Below are 15,942 nucleotides of genomic sequence, written 5' to 3' on the forward strand. Positions count from 1 at the left end.
GTGAAAAGCCTCCTTGGTACATATATACATATATATATCTTGGGATAAAAGTTGAAAAAGGCAAAAAAAAAAAAAGTTAATGGGGCGTTACTAACTTTGTCGCACGAGGGTGAAGTCGAGTGTTACGAGCATACACTTTTCTTTTTTTTGCGGAAATTAATTAAATCTTGAATTCCGTCAGTTAAGATGGTATAAGCAACCTTCTTGGAAAATATACTACTTCACATTAGTAGAACGAACGAAAAGTTTGACTTCCTAGAAGATTTCGACTGACTTATTAAAAGTCAAGTTTAGCTTTCGCGAAATATATTTTATTCGTTTTATAATTATGAGAAAGTTTTTTTTTTCTTCTTTTTTTGAAAGAATGTGTATTAAAAAAGTATGGAAGTACAAATTTTTTCGAGAAGAGTTATTTTTTTAATTTAAAAATAGTTCATTTTAAACTTGTTAGTGCGGATCACATATATTTGTTTTTTTCGCAATTTACATCTAGTTTTATAAAAAGCTCTTAAATATTTTTTAATATTTTTTTTCCCTTCTTTAACTCTGAAAATAATTGCAATTAAATTTTTTCTGTAATGCAAATTTTTAGAGAATAATTTTAATTAATATTTGAATGGAATTTTCTTGTTTTTTAAAAGTTTGATAAAATGATGAAAAAAAAAAATGTTGTAAGTTTTATAAGAGAATTTTTTTCAATACTTATTTGAGAAAAAAAACTGGGAATTATGAAGAAGATTTTTATGCAGTTCCCTCTCTTTTTAATTATGTCGAGAAATTTTTGATCGATATCTCAACTTAATTGTAAGTGAGGCGACATAAAGGAAATACTTTTCTCTTAAGAATTTTTCCACATTAAGTATTTTTTATTTAAAAAGCAATTTTTAATTTATTTTTCAAAATTCCCGCAGGATTTTTAAGCTTTTAGCGATAACAGCGTCTCTGGAATGTTAGCGCCAATATTCTTTTTTAAAATGAGATACGAATTACTTTAGAAAAATTTTATGAGTTTAGGTTAAAATTAACAAAATTTAAGTCAAACAACTCTTCCTATATAATAAATTTATGAGTTCCGGTAATAAAGTAATAAGTTTTTTAAGTTTCATGTACATTTAGGTCTCAAATTACTAAATTCAGGTCAATTTTAGTAGTTTCAAATAAATTTATGAGTTTAGGTCACGAATGACTAAAGTCAGGTCAAATTTAAAAGTTTCAGATCAATTCAAAAGAATATTTTATAAATTACGAACTCAATAACTTGCTAATTGTAAATTTTTTTATTTAATGTTATTAATTATTTGAACTGAACTCATAAATATTATTATTTATAATAATTCCATGACCTGAATTTAGTCATTTTTGCCCTAAACTCAAAAATAAATTTTCTAAAATTTATACATTTTCCCGTGTAACATAATATTTTCTAAACTTAACTTATGAATTGCTCTGAAACTAATAAATATGACCTGAATTTAGTAAATTTTGACCTGAACTCATAAATGAATGTTGGAGAATTAATACATTTGCCAATTTAGGTCAGTGATTCGTAAATTAAACTTATTAATTCATCTGAAACTAATAAATTTGACCTGAAATTAGTAATTCTTGACCTAAACTCATAAATTGAACTATAACTACTTAATTTGACCTAAATTTAGTAATTTAGGATCTAAACTAATCCATTTAGTTAGTAAACTTTTACCTAAACTATTGTATTTATCTTCTTTAATAATTGTTTGAAACAAATTTAAGAACTTTTGACCTAAACTCATAAATAAATTTTCAAAAATTCATAAAGTACACAAATTAACTTAGCCATTTTTGAAATAAACTCATGAATTGATCTGAAACTAATAAATTTGACCTGAATTTAGTAAATTTTGACCTAAAGTCATAAAATAATTTTCGTAAATTTAAATATTTATAACTTTAATATTAAAATCTATAATGTGAAGTCGTAAATTTGTCTAAAACTAATAAATTGGCGCAGAACTTGATTATTTTGTGCCTGAAATTTATAAGTTAATCTTTTAAACAATTTAGTTATTTTTGACCCAAACTCATAAATTAAACAATTTTTTTTTAAACTGAAGTTATAAATTTATAATCTATAATAATTACATGACCTGAATTTAGTTATTTTTGAACTGAACTCATAAGTTAATAATTTTCTAAAACTAATAAATTACAAAATTTAGGTCAAATTTATTATTTTTAGATTAATTTATACAAGTTTAAGTCACAGATTACTAAATCAAAGCCGAAAGTATAAAAATAGGGAATTTACTTATGAGTTAAGGTCAATATGTACTAAATGAAGGTTATACAATTTTTATAAATTATAAATTTAAGAGTTTAGGTCAAAAAAATTAATAGTCTTAAATGATGAATTTAAAAAGTATAAACTTAGTAAATTATCTAGTAAATTATTTATTGATATAAATGTTTAATGAGTTTATTACTTTAAAATTTATTTATGAGTTTAGGTCAGAAATGACTAAATTCAATTTATTTTTTTGGAAAATTTTTAAGTAAAAAAAATTATAATATTCAGCTACATTTTTAAGAATATTTTTCTTTTGAAATTTTTTTTTCTTTTCGAAATATTTAAAATTTGTCACTGAATTTTAATTTAATGGCTGTGGTGAGAACAAAGTTGGGCTAAAACCCGTAAAGAGAATATAGGACTAATACCCTTCACTTTGAGGGATGTACGTGAAGCGGGTTGCGATCATCGTTCTTGCTTGTGCTCTCGACATATCGAGCTGCGTACGGGAGATTGATGGGACATTAACGAGTAGCTTCTAACGAGTAATGGCCCGGCTTGTGTGTTAGTTCACTCTCTTGATAGACACTAGACACACTAAAATACTGAATATGCATGTAAATTTTATAGAACAGTGGAGAAAGGCGAATTTTCAAAGAGTTATTCCCCCGAACACATTCTGTGTCAAGTCAAATAATAACTAACAATTTTACGAGATGTAAAAGTATAATATTTCATTGGGCGTATAAATATGGGGTTTTATGAGTTTAGGTCACAAATAACAAAGTTTGTATCAAACTATTATTGGGGAAAATAAATTCGATAGATTGGGAAAAATTTACTAAATTTTATGATTCTAATGTATTAGGCTAGGTCCTAAATTACTAAACTCAGGTCAAATTAAATATTTGCAGGTCAATTTATAAGTTTAGGTCAACATTAACGAAATTCAGGTGTAGTTTATTAGTTTCAGATCAATTCATGAGTTTAATTTACAAATTACTAAGTTAAATAGGAGAATTTATGAATTTTTGAAAATTTATTTATGAGTTTAGGTCAAAAATAACAAAGCTTGTATCAAATTATTATTCAGGACAATAAATTCGATAGATTGGGTAAACATTTACTAAATTTTATAATTTTACTGTATTAGTCTAGGTCCTAAATTACTAAACTCAGGTCAAATTAAATATTTGCAGGTCAATTTATGAGTTCAGGTCAACATTTACGAAATTCAGGTGTAATTTATTAGTTTCAGATCAATTCATGATTTTAATTTACAAATTACTAAGTTAAATAGTAGAATTTATGAATTTTTGAAAATTTATTTATGAGTTTAGGTAAAAAATAACAAAGTTTGTGTTACACTATTATTGAGGACGATAAATTCAATAGATTAGGTAAAAATTTACTAAATTGCTTCCTCATAGAGGAAGGATTGTATTTTATAATTTTACTGTATTAGTCTAGGTCCTAAATTACTAACCTTTTGAGTTTAGGTCAAAATTTACCAAAATTTAGTCAAATTTATTAGTTTCAAATCAATTCATGATTTTAATTTACAATGTACTAAGTTAAATGGCAGAATTTATTAATTTTTGAAAATTTATTAATGAAAAAAGTTTTTTTTTTTAGGTCAAAAGTAACAAAGCTTGGATCAAACTATTATTGAGGAAGATAAATTTGATAGATTGGGTAAAAATTTACTAAATTTTATGATTTTACTGTATTAGTCTAGGTTCTAAATTACTAAACTCAGATCAAATTAAATATTTGCAGGTCAATTTATGAGTTTAGGTCAACATTTACGAAATTCAGGTATAATTTATTATAGTTTCAGATCAATTCATGAGTTTAATTTACAAATTACTAAGTTGAATAGGAGAATTTATAAAGTTTTAAAAATTTATTTATGAGTTTAGGTCAAAAATAACAAAGCTTGGATCAAACTATTATTCAGGAAGATAAATTCAATAGTTTAGGTAAAAATTTACCCAATTTTAGGTTTTAAATATATTAGTTTATGTCCCAAATTACTAAATTCAGATGAAATTTAGTAGTTGTAGGTCAATTTATGAGTTTAGGTCAACATTAACGAAATTTAGGTCAAATTTAATAGTTGCAGTTTAATTTATTATTTTTATTTGCAAATTATTGAGCTAAATCGGCAAATGTAAGAATTATACAATATTTATTTATGAGTTTAGATCAACATTTATAAAATTTAGGTCAAAATTATTCGTTTTTGTTGAATTTATAAGTTTTCCAATTATTAAGTTAAACGGGAAAATGCTTAAATTTTAGAAAATTTATTTATGAGTTTAGGTAAAAATTAGTAAATTCAGGTCATGAAGAAAAAAATTTCAGGATAATTTCCAATGACTTGATTATTAAATTCATAGCTTTGGTTAATTCTAAAGAAAGAAAATTCAGTTTGGCATAAAATTTTATAAAAGTTTTTTAAAATTTCAAAGTACAGTAAACATTTATCGGATATTGGCTAAATGATAAAAGATGCTAAAGGAAATTGCAGATTATTTTGTATATTTTCTTTTGTAATTTAATTTTTGTGTTTTTCTTATTCAGTTATTCTTGTTTTTATTTTGAAAATAAAGTTATCTCTGGATATACTTTCGCTCTCTATAAAGCTTCTCGGATAATAATTCATGTTTTAATTAAATCGAAAGTGTTTTTGAATAGGAAATTAAAATACCTTATTCCACGGAGTGAAGGAAGGAAAAATCTCAGCCTTAGGTAGAGCATAAAGCTTGCCGGAAGTCCCAGTAGACCTTTACTTTTACCGGTGTTTAGCCAGCCTGGAGGGGCGACTTTATTCAATTTTGTATCTGGCGGTAGCAATGCGAAATCTCCGGCCAATAGCGCAGCTAATCCCAGAGTAAAGTTTTCATCGAGGCCTTCAGCCTGCACGATAGCCTGAAAATGAGATTTGCAACGTTTTTTTTTTAAAGCGTCATTAATTGCATTATTCTCAACTCACTCACTCTCTTTCTCTCTTTTTCTCTCTCTTCCAATCTCTCTCTCTTTCTCTCTCCCTCTTCCTCTCAATCTCCCTTTTTCTCTCTCTCTCTCCCAAACTCTCTCCATCTCTCTCACTCTCTCCTCTCTTTCTCTCTGCCAGCATCGAAATTGAAACGTTCTACAATCAACATTCAATTTTCTACCCTTTAGCGCGATTAACCCGAAATTACTCAATTTTAACATAAAAGAAAAATTCATTCACAATTTTAATGTCTTTATTTATTGTTCAAATAGGGTATTTTTTTGGTTGCTTTCTTTTAAATTTTGTCTTCTTAATTGCAGTTTTTCTATATGCAGATCAAATTAAATTTTTTTGCATTAAAATTTAATTTAACATTTTATTATTATTAGTAATAAATAAAATAAATAATAATATTATTATTAATAATAAATAATAATATTATTATTCATCTTACTAAAACCTACTATTTACAACTTTTTTTTTTACAATTTGCTACTATTTAGATACATGTTTAGATTTATGACACTAAAAGCTACTTTTTTCTCTACGTTTGGGGGAAAGTTGCATCACTTTAAATTCGCTAATAGTTGAAATAAAAAAAGAATTCTAAAAATCGTAATAAAATTCTTTAAAACGATTTAATTATTCTCAAAAACTTTTCAAAAATCAATGATTTTCAATATCTATACATATTTAAATAAAATTCCACAAAAGATTTTTCGTAAAATTCTTCACAAACATTCAATTTTTTTACAAGTAATAACATTTCCACAGGAATTGAATTATTTAAAATATTTCGTAAAATATTTCGAAAGAAATCAATTTAAAAACTTTTTATAAAATTCTACAGCAAGAATTCAATTATTTTCACAAGCAATAACATTTTTCAGGAAAATTCAATTATTTATAAAAATTTAAATAAAATTCCAGGCAAGAATACAATTATTTTTTAAAAAATTGATAAATTCATTCTTTAATTATTCACAATTATTCAATTATTTTTTAAATATTAAAATTTTTCTCGATAATTCAATTATTTAACAATAAAATTCAATTAAAAATAATCAATAAAATTCTTTGCGAACATATGCAATTATTTTCATAAATAATGAAATTCTACTCAGAAATTCAATGAGTTTTCAAAAGATTGAAAAATTCTTGAATTCTTTCTTTAATTCTTCACAAAAATTCAATTTTTTTACTATGTAAATAATAAAATTTTCCACAATTCAATTATTTATTAAAAATTAAAATTAAATTCTTCGCAAAAATTCAATTATTTTCATAAATAATAAAATTCTTCTCAGAAATACTATTATTTAAAAAAAAAATTGATAAATTCTTTTTTTAATTATTCACAATTATTCAATTATTTTCCCAAATAATAAAATTCTTCACGAGAATTCAATTATTTGAAAAAAAATTAAATAAAATTCTTCACAACATTTCAAGTATTTTTATAAACGAATTGAATGATTGTCAAATATTTTAATAAAATGGTCTCAATAGTTTATTTATATTTGTGCATTTCTAATTCCATTATTTTTAATACAACTTTTACAAAAATGCTCATAAGAATTGAATTATTTAAAAAAAATGTACAATACTTTTCTCGTAACAATTCAATGCTTTTTAAAACCTTTAATAAAATTCTCCCTTACGATTCAATTGTTCTACAAAATTTTGATAAAATTTATTTCAAGAATTCAATTATTATTATTAAATAACAAAATTATTAACATCAATTCAATTATTTATTAAATAACGAAATTATTAACATGAATTCAATTATTTTTATAAATAACTTAATTCTTCGCTGGAATTAAATTATTTTCCAAGTTTTCAATTAATTTCTGCAATAGAATTTATTTTTTTAAATTTTGATAAAATTGTTGTTAAAAATTTAATTATTTCATAAATAATTGAATTGTTCTTAAGAATTTAATGATTTTCAAAAATTTTCATAAAGTTTTTTTTATAAAAATTCAATTGTTTTCAGTAAAAACTTAATTAATTTCCAAAGATTTAAATAAAATTCCAGGCAAAAATTCAATTATTTTCATAAATAATAAAATTCTTCTGAGAAATTCAATTTTTTTTTAAATTGATAAATTCTTTCTTTAATTCTTGACAATCATTACATTATTTTCACAAATAATACAATTTTCGACGAGAATTTAATTATTTAAAAAAAATTAAATAAAATTCTTCGCAGAAATTTAAATATTTTTTAAAAAATTGATAAATTCTTTATAAGAATAAAATTTTGAGAAACATTCAACTATTCAATATATTATTTATTATTTTATTTAAATAGTTGAATTGTATAGGGAAAACTGCATAAAAGTTTATTTTTTATAGTAAATTGATTAAATTAAATTTAAATACTGCTCATTGACGGTATGCGTATATTTATTAATTGAAATTAATTTTCTTTAAAAAGATTCGAATAATTTTCTTCTTTTTCCAAGATAAAATAAAAATAAAAAATTAGATAAAAAAAGAGAAAAATTAACGCAGACAAAAATTGCATAAGGGAAAAAAATCAGTTTTTGACGTTACGAGTAGTGAGAGAAAATTTTGCAATAAAACCTTGGAAAATAGAAACTTTTTTTTTTTAAAAAAAGAGACAGAGCCTTTTGACTTTTAAACACAAAATTCGCGAGATTCTAATGAAAATTGGTGAACCAACATAATCGCTCGATAAATTGAAGGCCTTATCGGCCAAAACCAGCTCTCTCTCAAACTCGTGGGTGACTTTGTAACAATTTCCATTTGCCTATTTGATATTGAACCTCGAAGCTCATCTCAATTCTTTTATCTTCTACTTTTTTCTTCTTCTTCTTTTTTTTTTTTTTTTTTTTTGACGAATTTCGCGATTCTTGATATTATTTGAACTTGGAATTTCTTTTCTCAATAGAAATCGCGCACTTATTCAACATTTTTCCGCATTGATCGCATATAAGAAGAGTATATAATGTCGATATCTATCATTACGTAAGTCTTCTAAAAAGATTGAGGAGAATTTTTTCCCAAACCATTCTTCTTTCTTTGCCTTTTCATATTTTTTTGCATTTTTATAATTGGATTCTGTCGAAACATTTATTTCTGTATATCAATCGCAATTGAAAAATACTGCTTTATATAATAATCGTAAGTTTCCTTTCCGTTAGCAAATTCACTGCATTCATTTGTTTATTTTGAAAATTAATTTTTGTGGGTTATTGGCATTTTTTTTTAATGTCAAAAAAACCATAAATCTCACACAAAATTGCCAAAAATTCCATTCTATATTTTTTATTTTCCTGACTTTTTCCTGATTTTCATCAAAAATATTTACTTTTTTCTTATCCTGATAAAAAATTGAATTTCTGTTACGAATTTTATTATTCATGAAAGAATTTAAAATATAAAGCATAATTTAATTCTTACGAAGAATTTTATAAAAAATTTTAAATAATTCATTTCTTTCGAATAATTTTATGCAACTTCTAATTTAAATAATTGAATTGATGAACATTTTTATTATTCATGAAAAGAATTGAATTCTTACGAAGATTTTTACAAACCATTTTTTTAATAATTTTTAAATAATAATAATTTTTTAAATAATTTTAAATAATTTTAATAATTTAATTAAATAATTCTGTTTGAAAATTTTATGAAGATAGTAAATATTTGAAAAAACATTTAACTGCGAAATATTTTTAAAAATAATTAAATTTTACAAAGAATTCTATTAAAATTTTTGCCAATAATTGAATGTCTGTGTGGCATTTTATTAAATTTTTTTGAAAATAATTGAATTCCTAAAAAGCATTTTATTATTTTTTATTAAAATAATAATTGAATTCTTTCAAACGATTTTATTAGAATTTTTTTAAATAATTGAATTTCCAAGAAAAAATGCATTACTTTTAAAAATAATTGAATTCTTGTAATAAATATTGTTATTTATGAAAATAATTGAATTTTGAAAAGAATTTTATTAAAATGCCTCAAAATAATTGAATTTTCGGGATTAATTTTGTTATTTATCTTTAATAATTGAATGCTTTCGAAGAATTATTTATGTAAATAATTGAATTCTTGTGAAGAATTTTATTAAATTCTGAAAGAATAATTAAATTATTTCAAAAGAAAATTCAATTAGAATTGTATTGAAAACAATTAATTTCTTTCGAATCATTTTATTAATTTTTTGAAGATAATTATTTAATTCTTCCAAAAAATATTTTTAAAAAAATATTTTTTTAAATAATTGATTTTTTCGGGGAATTGAAATTAAATTTTTAAGAATAATTACATACATTTTTTTGAGCAATTCCTAAAAAATTATTTAAATCCTGATATGAATTTTATTATTATTTAGAAAAATAATTGAATAGTTGCTAGGAATTTTATTATAATTCTCAAAAATAATAATTGAATTACAGAGAAGAGTTAATTATTATTTTTGAAAATTAAATTACAGAGAAGAATTTTATTATTTTTGAAAATAATGGAATTATTGAGGAAAAGTTTATTAAAATGTTTAAAAAGAATTGAGTTTCTGTGAAAAATTTTATAATTTTTGAAAGTAATTGAATTCTTCATAACAATTTTATGAACATTGTTTTAAATAATTAATTTTTTCGAAATATACTAAATATTATGATAATTTTATTATTTAAAATAATTGAATTCTTGTGAAAAACTTTATTTATAAAAATAACTAAATTTTTCGATTATTAATTTAAAAAAAAAAAAAAAAGTAAAAAAAATAGTAGGTAATAAAAATAATTGAAATTCTTCGATAAGTTTTATTATTTATGAAAATAATTAAATTCATGCGTAGAATTTAATCAAAAAATTTTTTTTTTAAATTGAATTTTCATGAAAAATTTTATTATTAGTGAAAGTAGTTGAATTATTGTGAAAACTAAATTGCATAAAATTTTGTTAAATAATTTATTTTTTCGAATTTTTTTTTAAAATTAGCGAATTAAAAGTAGTGAAAAATTTAAAAAAAATATATATTGTTTATATTCTTTGTTCAGAAAGTTGAATATATAATAATTTTTTTAAAAAATATTTAAAAATTTGAAAAAAAATTTAGGTTGTATTTCGAAAATTAATATTGCAAGAATTAAATATTCAAGTGTAGGAAAATTGTCGAAATTCAACTACAGAAAAATTGTTTTAAAAAAATTATTAGTTATGATTAATAATTTTTCTTTAATATTGAAGAGTAAAATTTATTATCAGTTCTCTCTGGGCTGCATTCCTAATACTAGTTGTTAAATTAATTACAAAACTTAGCGCATTACCTGAAATAATTCTCCAGCTGTGATTTTCTGAGGATCACATGTTACTTCGAGTCGTTGACCAGTTAACATAATTACAATTAAACGACTAGAATTGACCGACTGGAAAATAAAAACATTGAATTGTTAATATTAATAATAAATAATTTTTTTTTATAATGTTAATCATGCAAAAAAAAAATTATTAATAATCGTGCTTAAAATTAATAGTTTTAATTAATAATATTTTTTTATTTCTTTATAATTTTCTTTTCTTTTTTTAATCATGTCATATCATACGAAATTAAAAATTCTTTCACATAACCATAGTCTTAATAGCAGACTTCAATTTTTTTTTCTTATAATCCAAGCCATTTTAAATGCGTCGTCTTTAAAAAGTACATTTTTCCCGCAACACTTCAATCCGGTATGGTCTAGTGGCTAGGATACCTGGCTTTCACCCAGGAGGCTCGGGTTCGATTCCCGGTACCGGAATTTTTTTACAATTTTTTAAACTAAAAATATCAATAATTTTTAATTTTGCTACAACTAAAATTTTTATTTTCGAATTTATTAAAAATAAGGATCGAGAAAACAGGTATTTAACTGTAAAATTGTTTTTATATTAAAAAAGAAATGTTTAAAAATAGAAATTAATTTTTTTAAGAAATTAAAATAAAATTAAAATTTTTTTTAAATTAAAATTTTTAGATTAAAATTTTTGTAAGATAATTATTTCTGTAGTGTGGTAGTTTCTGTGATTTCGCTTAATGTCTGTCATTCTAGAGTCAAGGGAAGAGATTGTGGAGAACTTTCAACTTTACTGTGTTGTATGGGTCGGAGCTCAGATGGCAGCAGCGACTGGTAAGAGCAGGCAGTCTGCTTTTACCATCGAGACAGAAGCATAGACAATCAACTCGTCGAGAGACGTTAAAATCAAAATAAAGGAAATTTAAAAGTATTTGGCGCCCAATATACTTTTTAAAAAAACAATATCTCGTGACATAAGAAACAAATCTTTTTTTATTACAAAACAACTTTTTAAAAATTTTTCAAATGGAAAATTAATTTTAACTACATTATGAAAATGATTTAAATATTCCATAAAATTTCTCTTACATGAATTTTATTTTTAATTTAATTAATTTTTTTAATTTATTATAGTAAATAAAAAAAATTAGATAATGTTTAATTTAATACTATTATCAATATTATTTAAAAAACCGGTTCTTAAATAAAATTATTAATATTTAATTTAGTTTTTTATAATAAATAAAAAAATCAACATTTAATTTAGTTTATTATAAAAAAAAATACAAAAAAATAAATATTTTTAATTTAATGGTTGTGAAATAAAATTGTTCTAAAAATATTATGACCGTTTTTGAATTTTTATTTTACTTAAAAATTCATAGATTTGAAAATCCATCCGCAATTATGCAGAAAATATGTTTTTATATCAACCTAAAGATTACCGAATAAAAAAATTGTTTTTTTCTATTTTTTAATCAAAGAATTATAATAAGAATATGAATTAAAATTATTTATAAAAATAAATTGTTAAGCGAAACTCTTCTGCAACAAAAATTTATTTTTTATAAGCAGAATAAACTTGAATTGAATTATAATATAAAAAATTAATACTGAAAAATTATTTTAGTAATAATTGTTAAAAATTTAATTAAAAAAAAGTTGATTGAAAATCAAAAAAATTTCCGGTACCGGGAATCGAACCCGAGCCTCCTGGGTGAGAGCCAGGTATCCTAGCCACTAGACCATACCGGATTGGAGTATTCCGGGAAAAAAAGCACTATTTGACTCAAAGCGATCTTATAATAATAGAAACCTATTTCCATTCACTTCTTTGCTTGTCCCCTTTATAAATACCTAACTTTTGCTTCTCATTTTTTTTTTGGTCTGAATTTTTTTCAAAGAGAGGTTAAGTTTATGATTCGTTTGACACTTCGAGAATATTTCAATGAATAAACTATTTTTTTAAAATTACAATTATTTTTTTTAAAAGGACTTGTAAAATTATAGAAACTTTGTTTACTTCTCTGAGGCCTTTTTAAAAAGTTATGGTTATTAAAGGGAAATTTTTATTGGATATTACGTAAATTTTTGGTTATTAATAACCTTGTGGTCCTAAAAATAGAATTTATAATAAGGTCATTTTATTTTAAGTACATATTAAAATGGTTTTTCTCGATGAAAGTAATAATTGTATAATAAAAAATAAAATATTTAATAGAGAGTTTATTGAACGTTAAAAATGATTTTTAAGGCTATTTTTACAATTTTTATATGACAGGTTTAAAAAAAGGAAAATGCAAATATTCTACAGATAGAATTTTTTTTTGTTTATTATAATAAATAAAAAAATAAATAAGTAGTAGGAATATAAATAAAAAAAAAAGTAGGAAAAATAAAAAAAAAATATTTTTAATTTATTTATTTATTGAATCTCAATAAGTCTATAATTTAATGGTTATAAAATAAAATTTTTCTTTTTGTAAAATTTAATTTTATAAAAAGAAAAACTTTTTTCTAGGCTTGCGTTTAAGAAAAAAAGAATTTTTAAACTAAAGTAATTATTAATTTTTTTTTTTTTTTTTTTTTTTTTAAGTAATAATTTATGTTCTCATTATTTTTATTTCATTTTTTTCATTTTATTTTTTTGTTTTATTATTATTATTATTATTTTTATTATAATTTGATATTTTGAAAATTATTTCCCTTTTTGCTTAAAATTTTGGTATGAATAGAAAAAACGTACCTTAATATCACCAACGGTCATGATTTTTGACGGTTGATTTGCACGAACGACAAACTCAGGACCGACGCATTGTGTTTTATTAAAATTCCTCATTTGACCTCCAATTGCTCTATACAATCGAGAAGGTGCTCTTTGTACTGGTTTCCCTCGTCGCGCTCTTGGTCCATTCTTGATATTGACTCTAATAAAAAAAAAATTTTCTAAATTAAAACTTTTTTTTTATGAATTACTTATTAGAAACAAATTTTCCTTTTTTAATTTTATTCAAGAGAAATTGATTTTTATTACTTTTTTTTTTATTTTTATAATATTAAATTACAAACTTAAAAGGCATGCCATTAAAAAATGTCTTTTTAATTAATTCTCTTTTACTAAAAATTAAATTCAAAAAAATAATTAATGAAACTTTATAATCATTCATTAAAAAAGTGATAATGAAAAAGATAAAAGTGATAATGAAGGTGAAAATTTAAATTTTTAATTGTAATTAAATATTCTAAATATACAGGACAAAAGCATTCGAAGATTTGTCGATATCAAATTAAAAATAATGTTAAAAAAAATATTGTATTCTTAAAATTTAATTTAATTTTCAGTTATAAATTTAGTTTTTAATTTATTTTCAATTGTAATTTAATTTATTTTTAAATTTACTTTTCAATTCTCTTATTTTAATTTAATTTTTAATATACTTTTTAATTTGCAATTTAATTTTTTATATATTTATTAAAACTCTCAATGGGCTTATAAAAAAATTTCTTACACAAGAATTTAATTTGTTTTTTAATTTAATTTTTACTCTATGCTTTATTTAATTATTTATGTTTTAAATGTAATAAAAAATTTTATTTATTTAATCTTTGAACGGACTTTGAAAATATAAAAAAAATTCCTCTTATGCTCTTCATTGATTTTTCAATTAAATTTTCAATTATTTATTTAAATTGTTAATTTGAATTGGATTTTTAATTTTGAAAAGGGTAGAGCTCAAAAATTGACTATTTTCACGATTTTTGTTTGTAACAAAACATTTTTAAATAAAACTATAATTATTATCTCTAAGTTGAAAATTAAAACTACAAATTTCAGTAAAAAAAAATAATGAATTAAATATTAATGAATCTTTTGAAAATTGTGTTTACTTTGTGTAGTAAAAAAAGGATTTTTTTTGGCAAAAATCCAAAAGGTGATACTATGGTAAATATTCGAATTTTTTCTTATACGTGGCCTTAGAACGTGTATTTAACTGAGATGCAGCTAAGGAACTTATAAACGTTACGATAAAAAACTCCTTAAAGTGGGCACTAATGCAAGACATTATGTCGCTTTGCTGGAGGTACATCGCTTTAGTGTGGTAAATTTAATTAAACTCCAAGCTCAATAAAAACTCTTCTTTTACATTAGAGCGTCTTTAACACTGTCGTGTGTAAGCGCCTTAACTCGTATGCTACATTATTTTCTGTATGCTTTCGGTTCTTGACGTTTAATTAAAAAAAAAAAAAAAAAAAAAAAAAAAAAAAAAAAAATGAAAAGAGAAAGAGAAACTAAGCTTGTTTAAAACGTAAAAAAAAATTTTTCCTTCTAAAGCTGCGTGTTTCTTTAGTCGATTCTGACAATGTAATTAAATTTCACTCATCCCAGTGATACTCACTTGATAGTTTTGTTTTTTTAAATTTTTAAATTAAAATCTTAATTAATCGTTAACGGATGAATTTTAAAAAAAAATTTTCTGTCTCTGTTTAAATTGAACTGTTTAAAAAGAGTTTTTTTCAAGTGTAAAAAATTTCTCAAAAAATTATTATTTATTATTTTATTTATTAAGTAGTTTTATTTGTTTACTTTTAAAAATCACTTTTAAATACAATTGTATTTTTTAGCATAAAAATTTAGAAAATAATTGAATTTTTCAAAAATTTCGAATTAAAGTTCTCAGCATAGGATTTTTGATTGAAATTAGAAAACAATCAGGAAAATACTAAATCAAATTTTTGTGAATCAACTAAAACAATTTTTTTTATTCGTTAAAATTAATTTTCGACAGATATTTTTTTACTACTTTTTTCAGTATTAAAGATACTTTTTGATACCTTTTTAAAATTAATTATGGAGTGTGAAGCCTGCTTTTGGTGTCAATTTGATACTTTAAAGAAAATTATTTAAAATATTTAAAATTATTTAAAATTATTTACAGAGATTTAAAATTGTTAAGAGATTTAAAAATATTTAAAAAGTTTGTTAAGGAGATTTAAAAATATGTAAAACGTTTCTTAAGAAGATTAAAAAATATTTAAAAAGTTTTTTAAAGAGATAAAAAAAATATCTTTTTGTTAATGTTTTTTTTTCTTTTCTTTTTACAAATCAATCCGTTTGATGTTTGAATTTTCTTCTTATTTGCGCGAATGAAAAGGTAAATGTGCAAGAGGATAGTGCCTATAGTCATCCAATCAGTTTGCTAATCAATCTGGAAAGGTCTCTCTTTTCTCTCTGTAATTGATTTTGTGTCGAATATTTCATCCTTAGCTGAAAACGGGTTCGAAACATCTATGGAAAATCATGTAAAGTACCGATGGGTGTATAACGATGACTGTGTATTGGAATTCACTCCACATGCATA

At 22.2% G+C, this 15,942-nt stretch overlaps 1 protein-coding gene and 2 non-coding genes across 4 annotated transcripts in view; 1 reads left to right on the top strand and 2 right to left on the bottom strand.

Moving 5' to 3' along the window:
- The window catches only part of LOC122498593 (tyrosine-protein phosphatase non-receptor type 13-like), a 244,057-nt gene that overhangs the window by 44,553 nt on the left and 183,562 nt on the right, over positions 1-15,942 (bottom strand). For both annotated transcript variants that reach the window (XM_043606394.1, XM_043606393.1), the window contains exons 7-9: positions 13,329-13,509; positions 10,577-10,675; positions 4,980-5,200 (exon numbers count right to left, since the gene is read on the bottom strand). In XM_043606394.1, coding sequence (XP_043462329.1) covers positions 4,980-5,200; positions 10,577-10,675; positions 13,329-13,509 — 501 coding nt within the window. The remainder of the gene's footprint in view (positions 1-4,979; positions 5,201-10,576; positions 10,676-13,328; positions 13,510-15,942) is intronic.
- Positions 10,976-11,047, top strand: Trnae-uuc. Its single transcript has one exon. It is a non-coding gene; the product is annotated as a tRNA-Glu (tRNA).
- Trnae-cuc lies at positions 12,266-12,337 on the bottom strand. The gene has a single exon. It is a non-coding gene; the product is annotated as a tRNA-Glu (tRNA).

Source organism: Leptopilina heterotoma, unplaced genomic scaffold, assembly GCF_015476425.1.
Source record: "Leptopilina heterotoma isolate Lh14 unplaced genomic scaffold, ASM1547642v1 Lhet_152, whole genome shotgun sequence".
Lineage (NCBI taxonomy): Eukaryota > Metazoa > Arthropoda > Insecta > Hymenoptera > Figitidae > Leptopilina > Leptopilina heterotoma.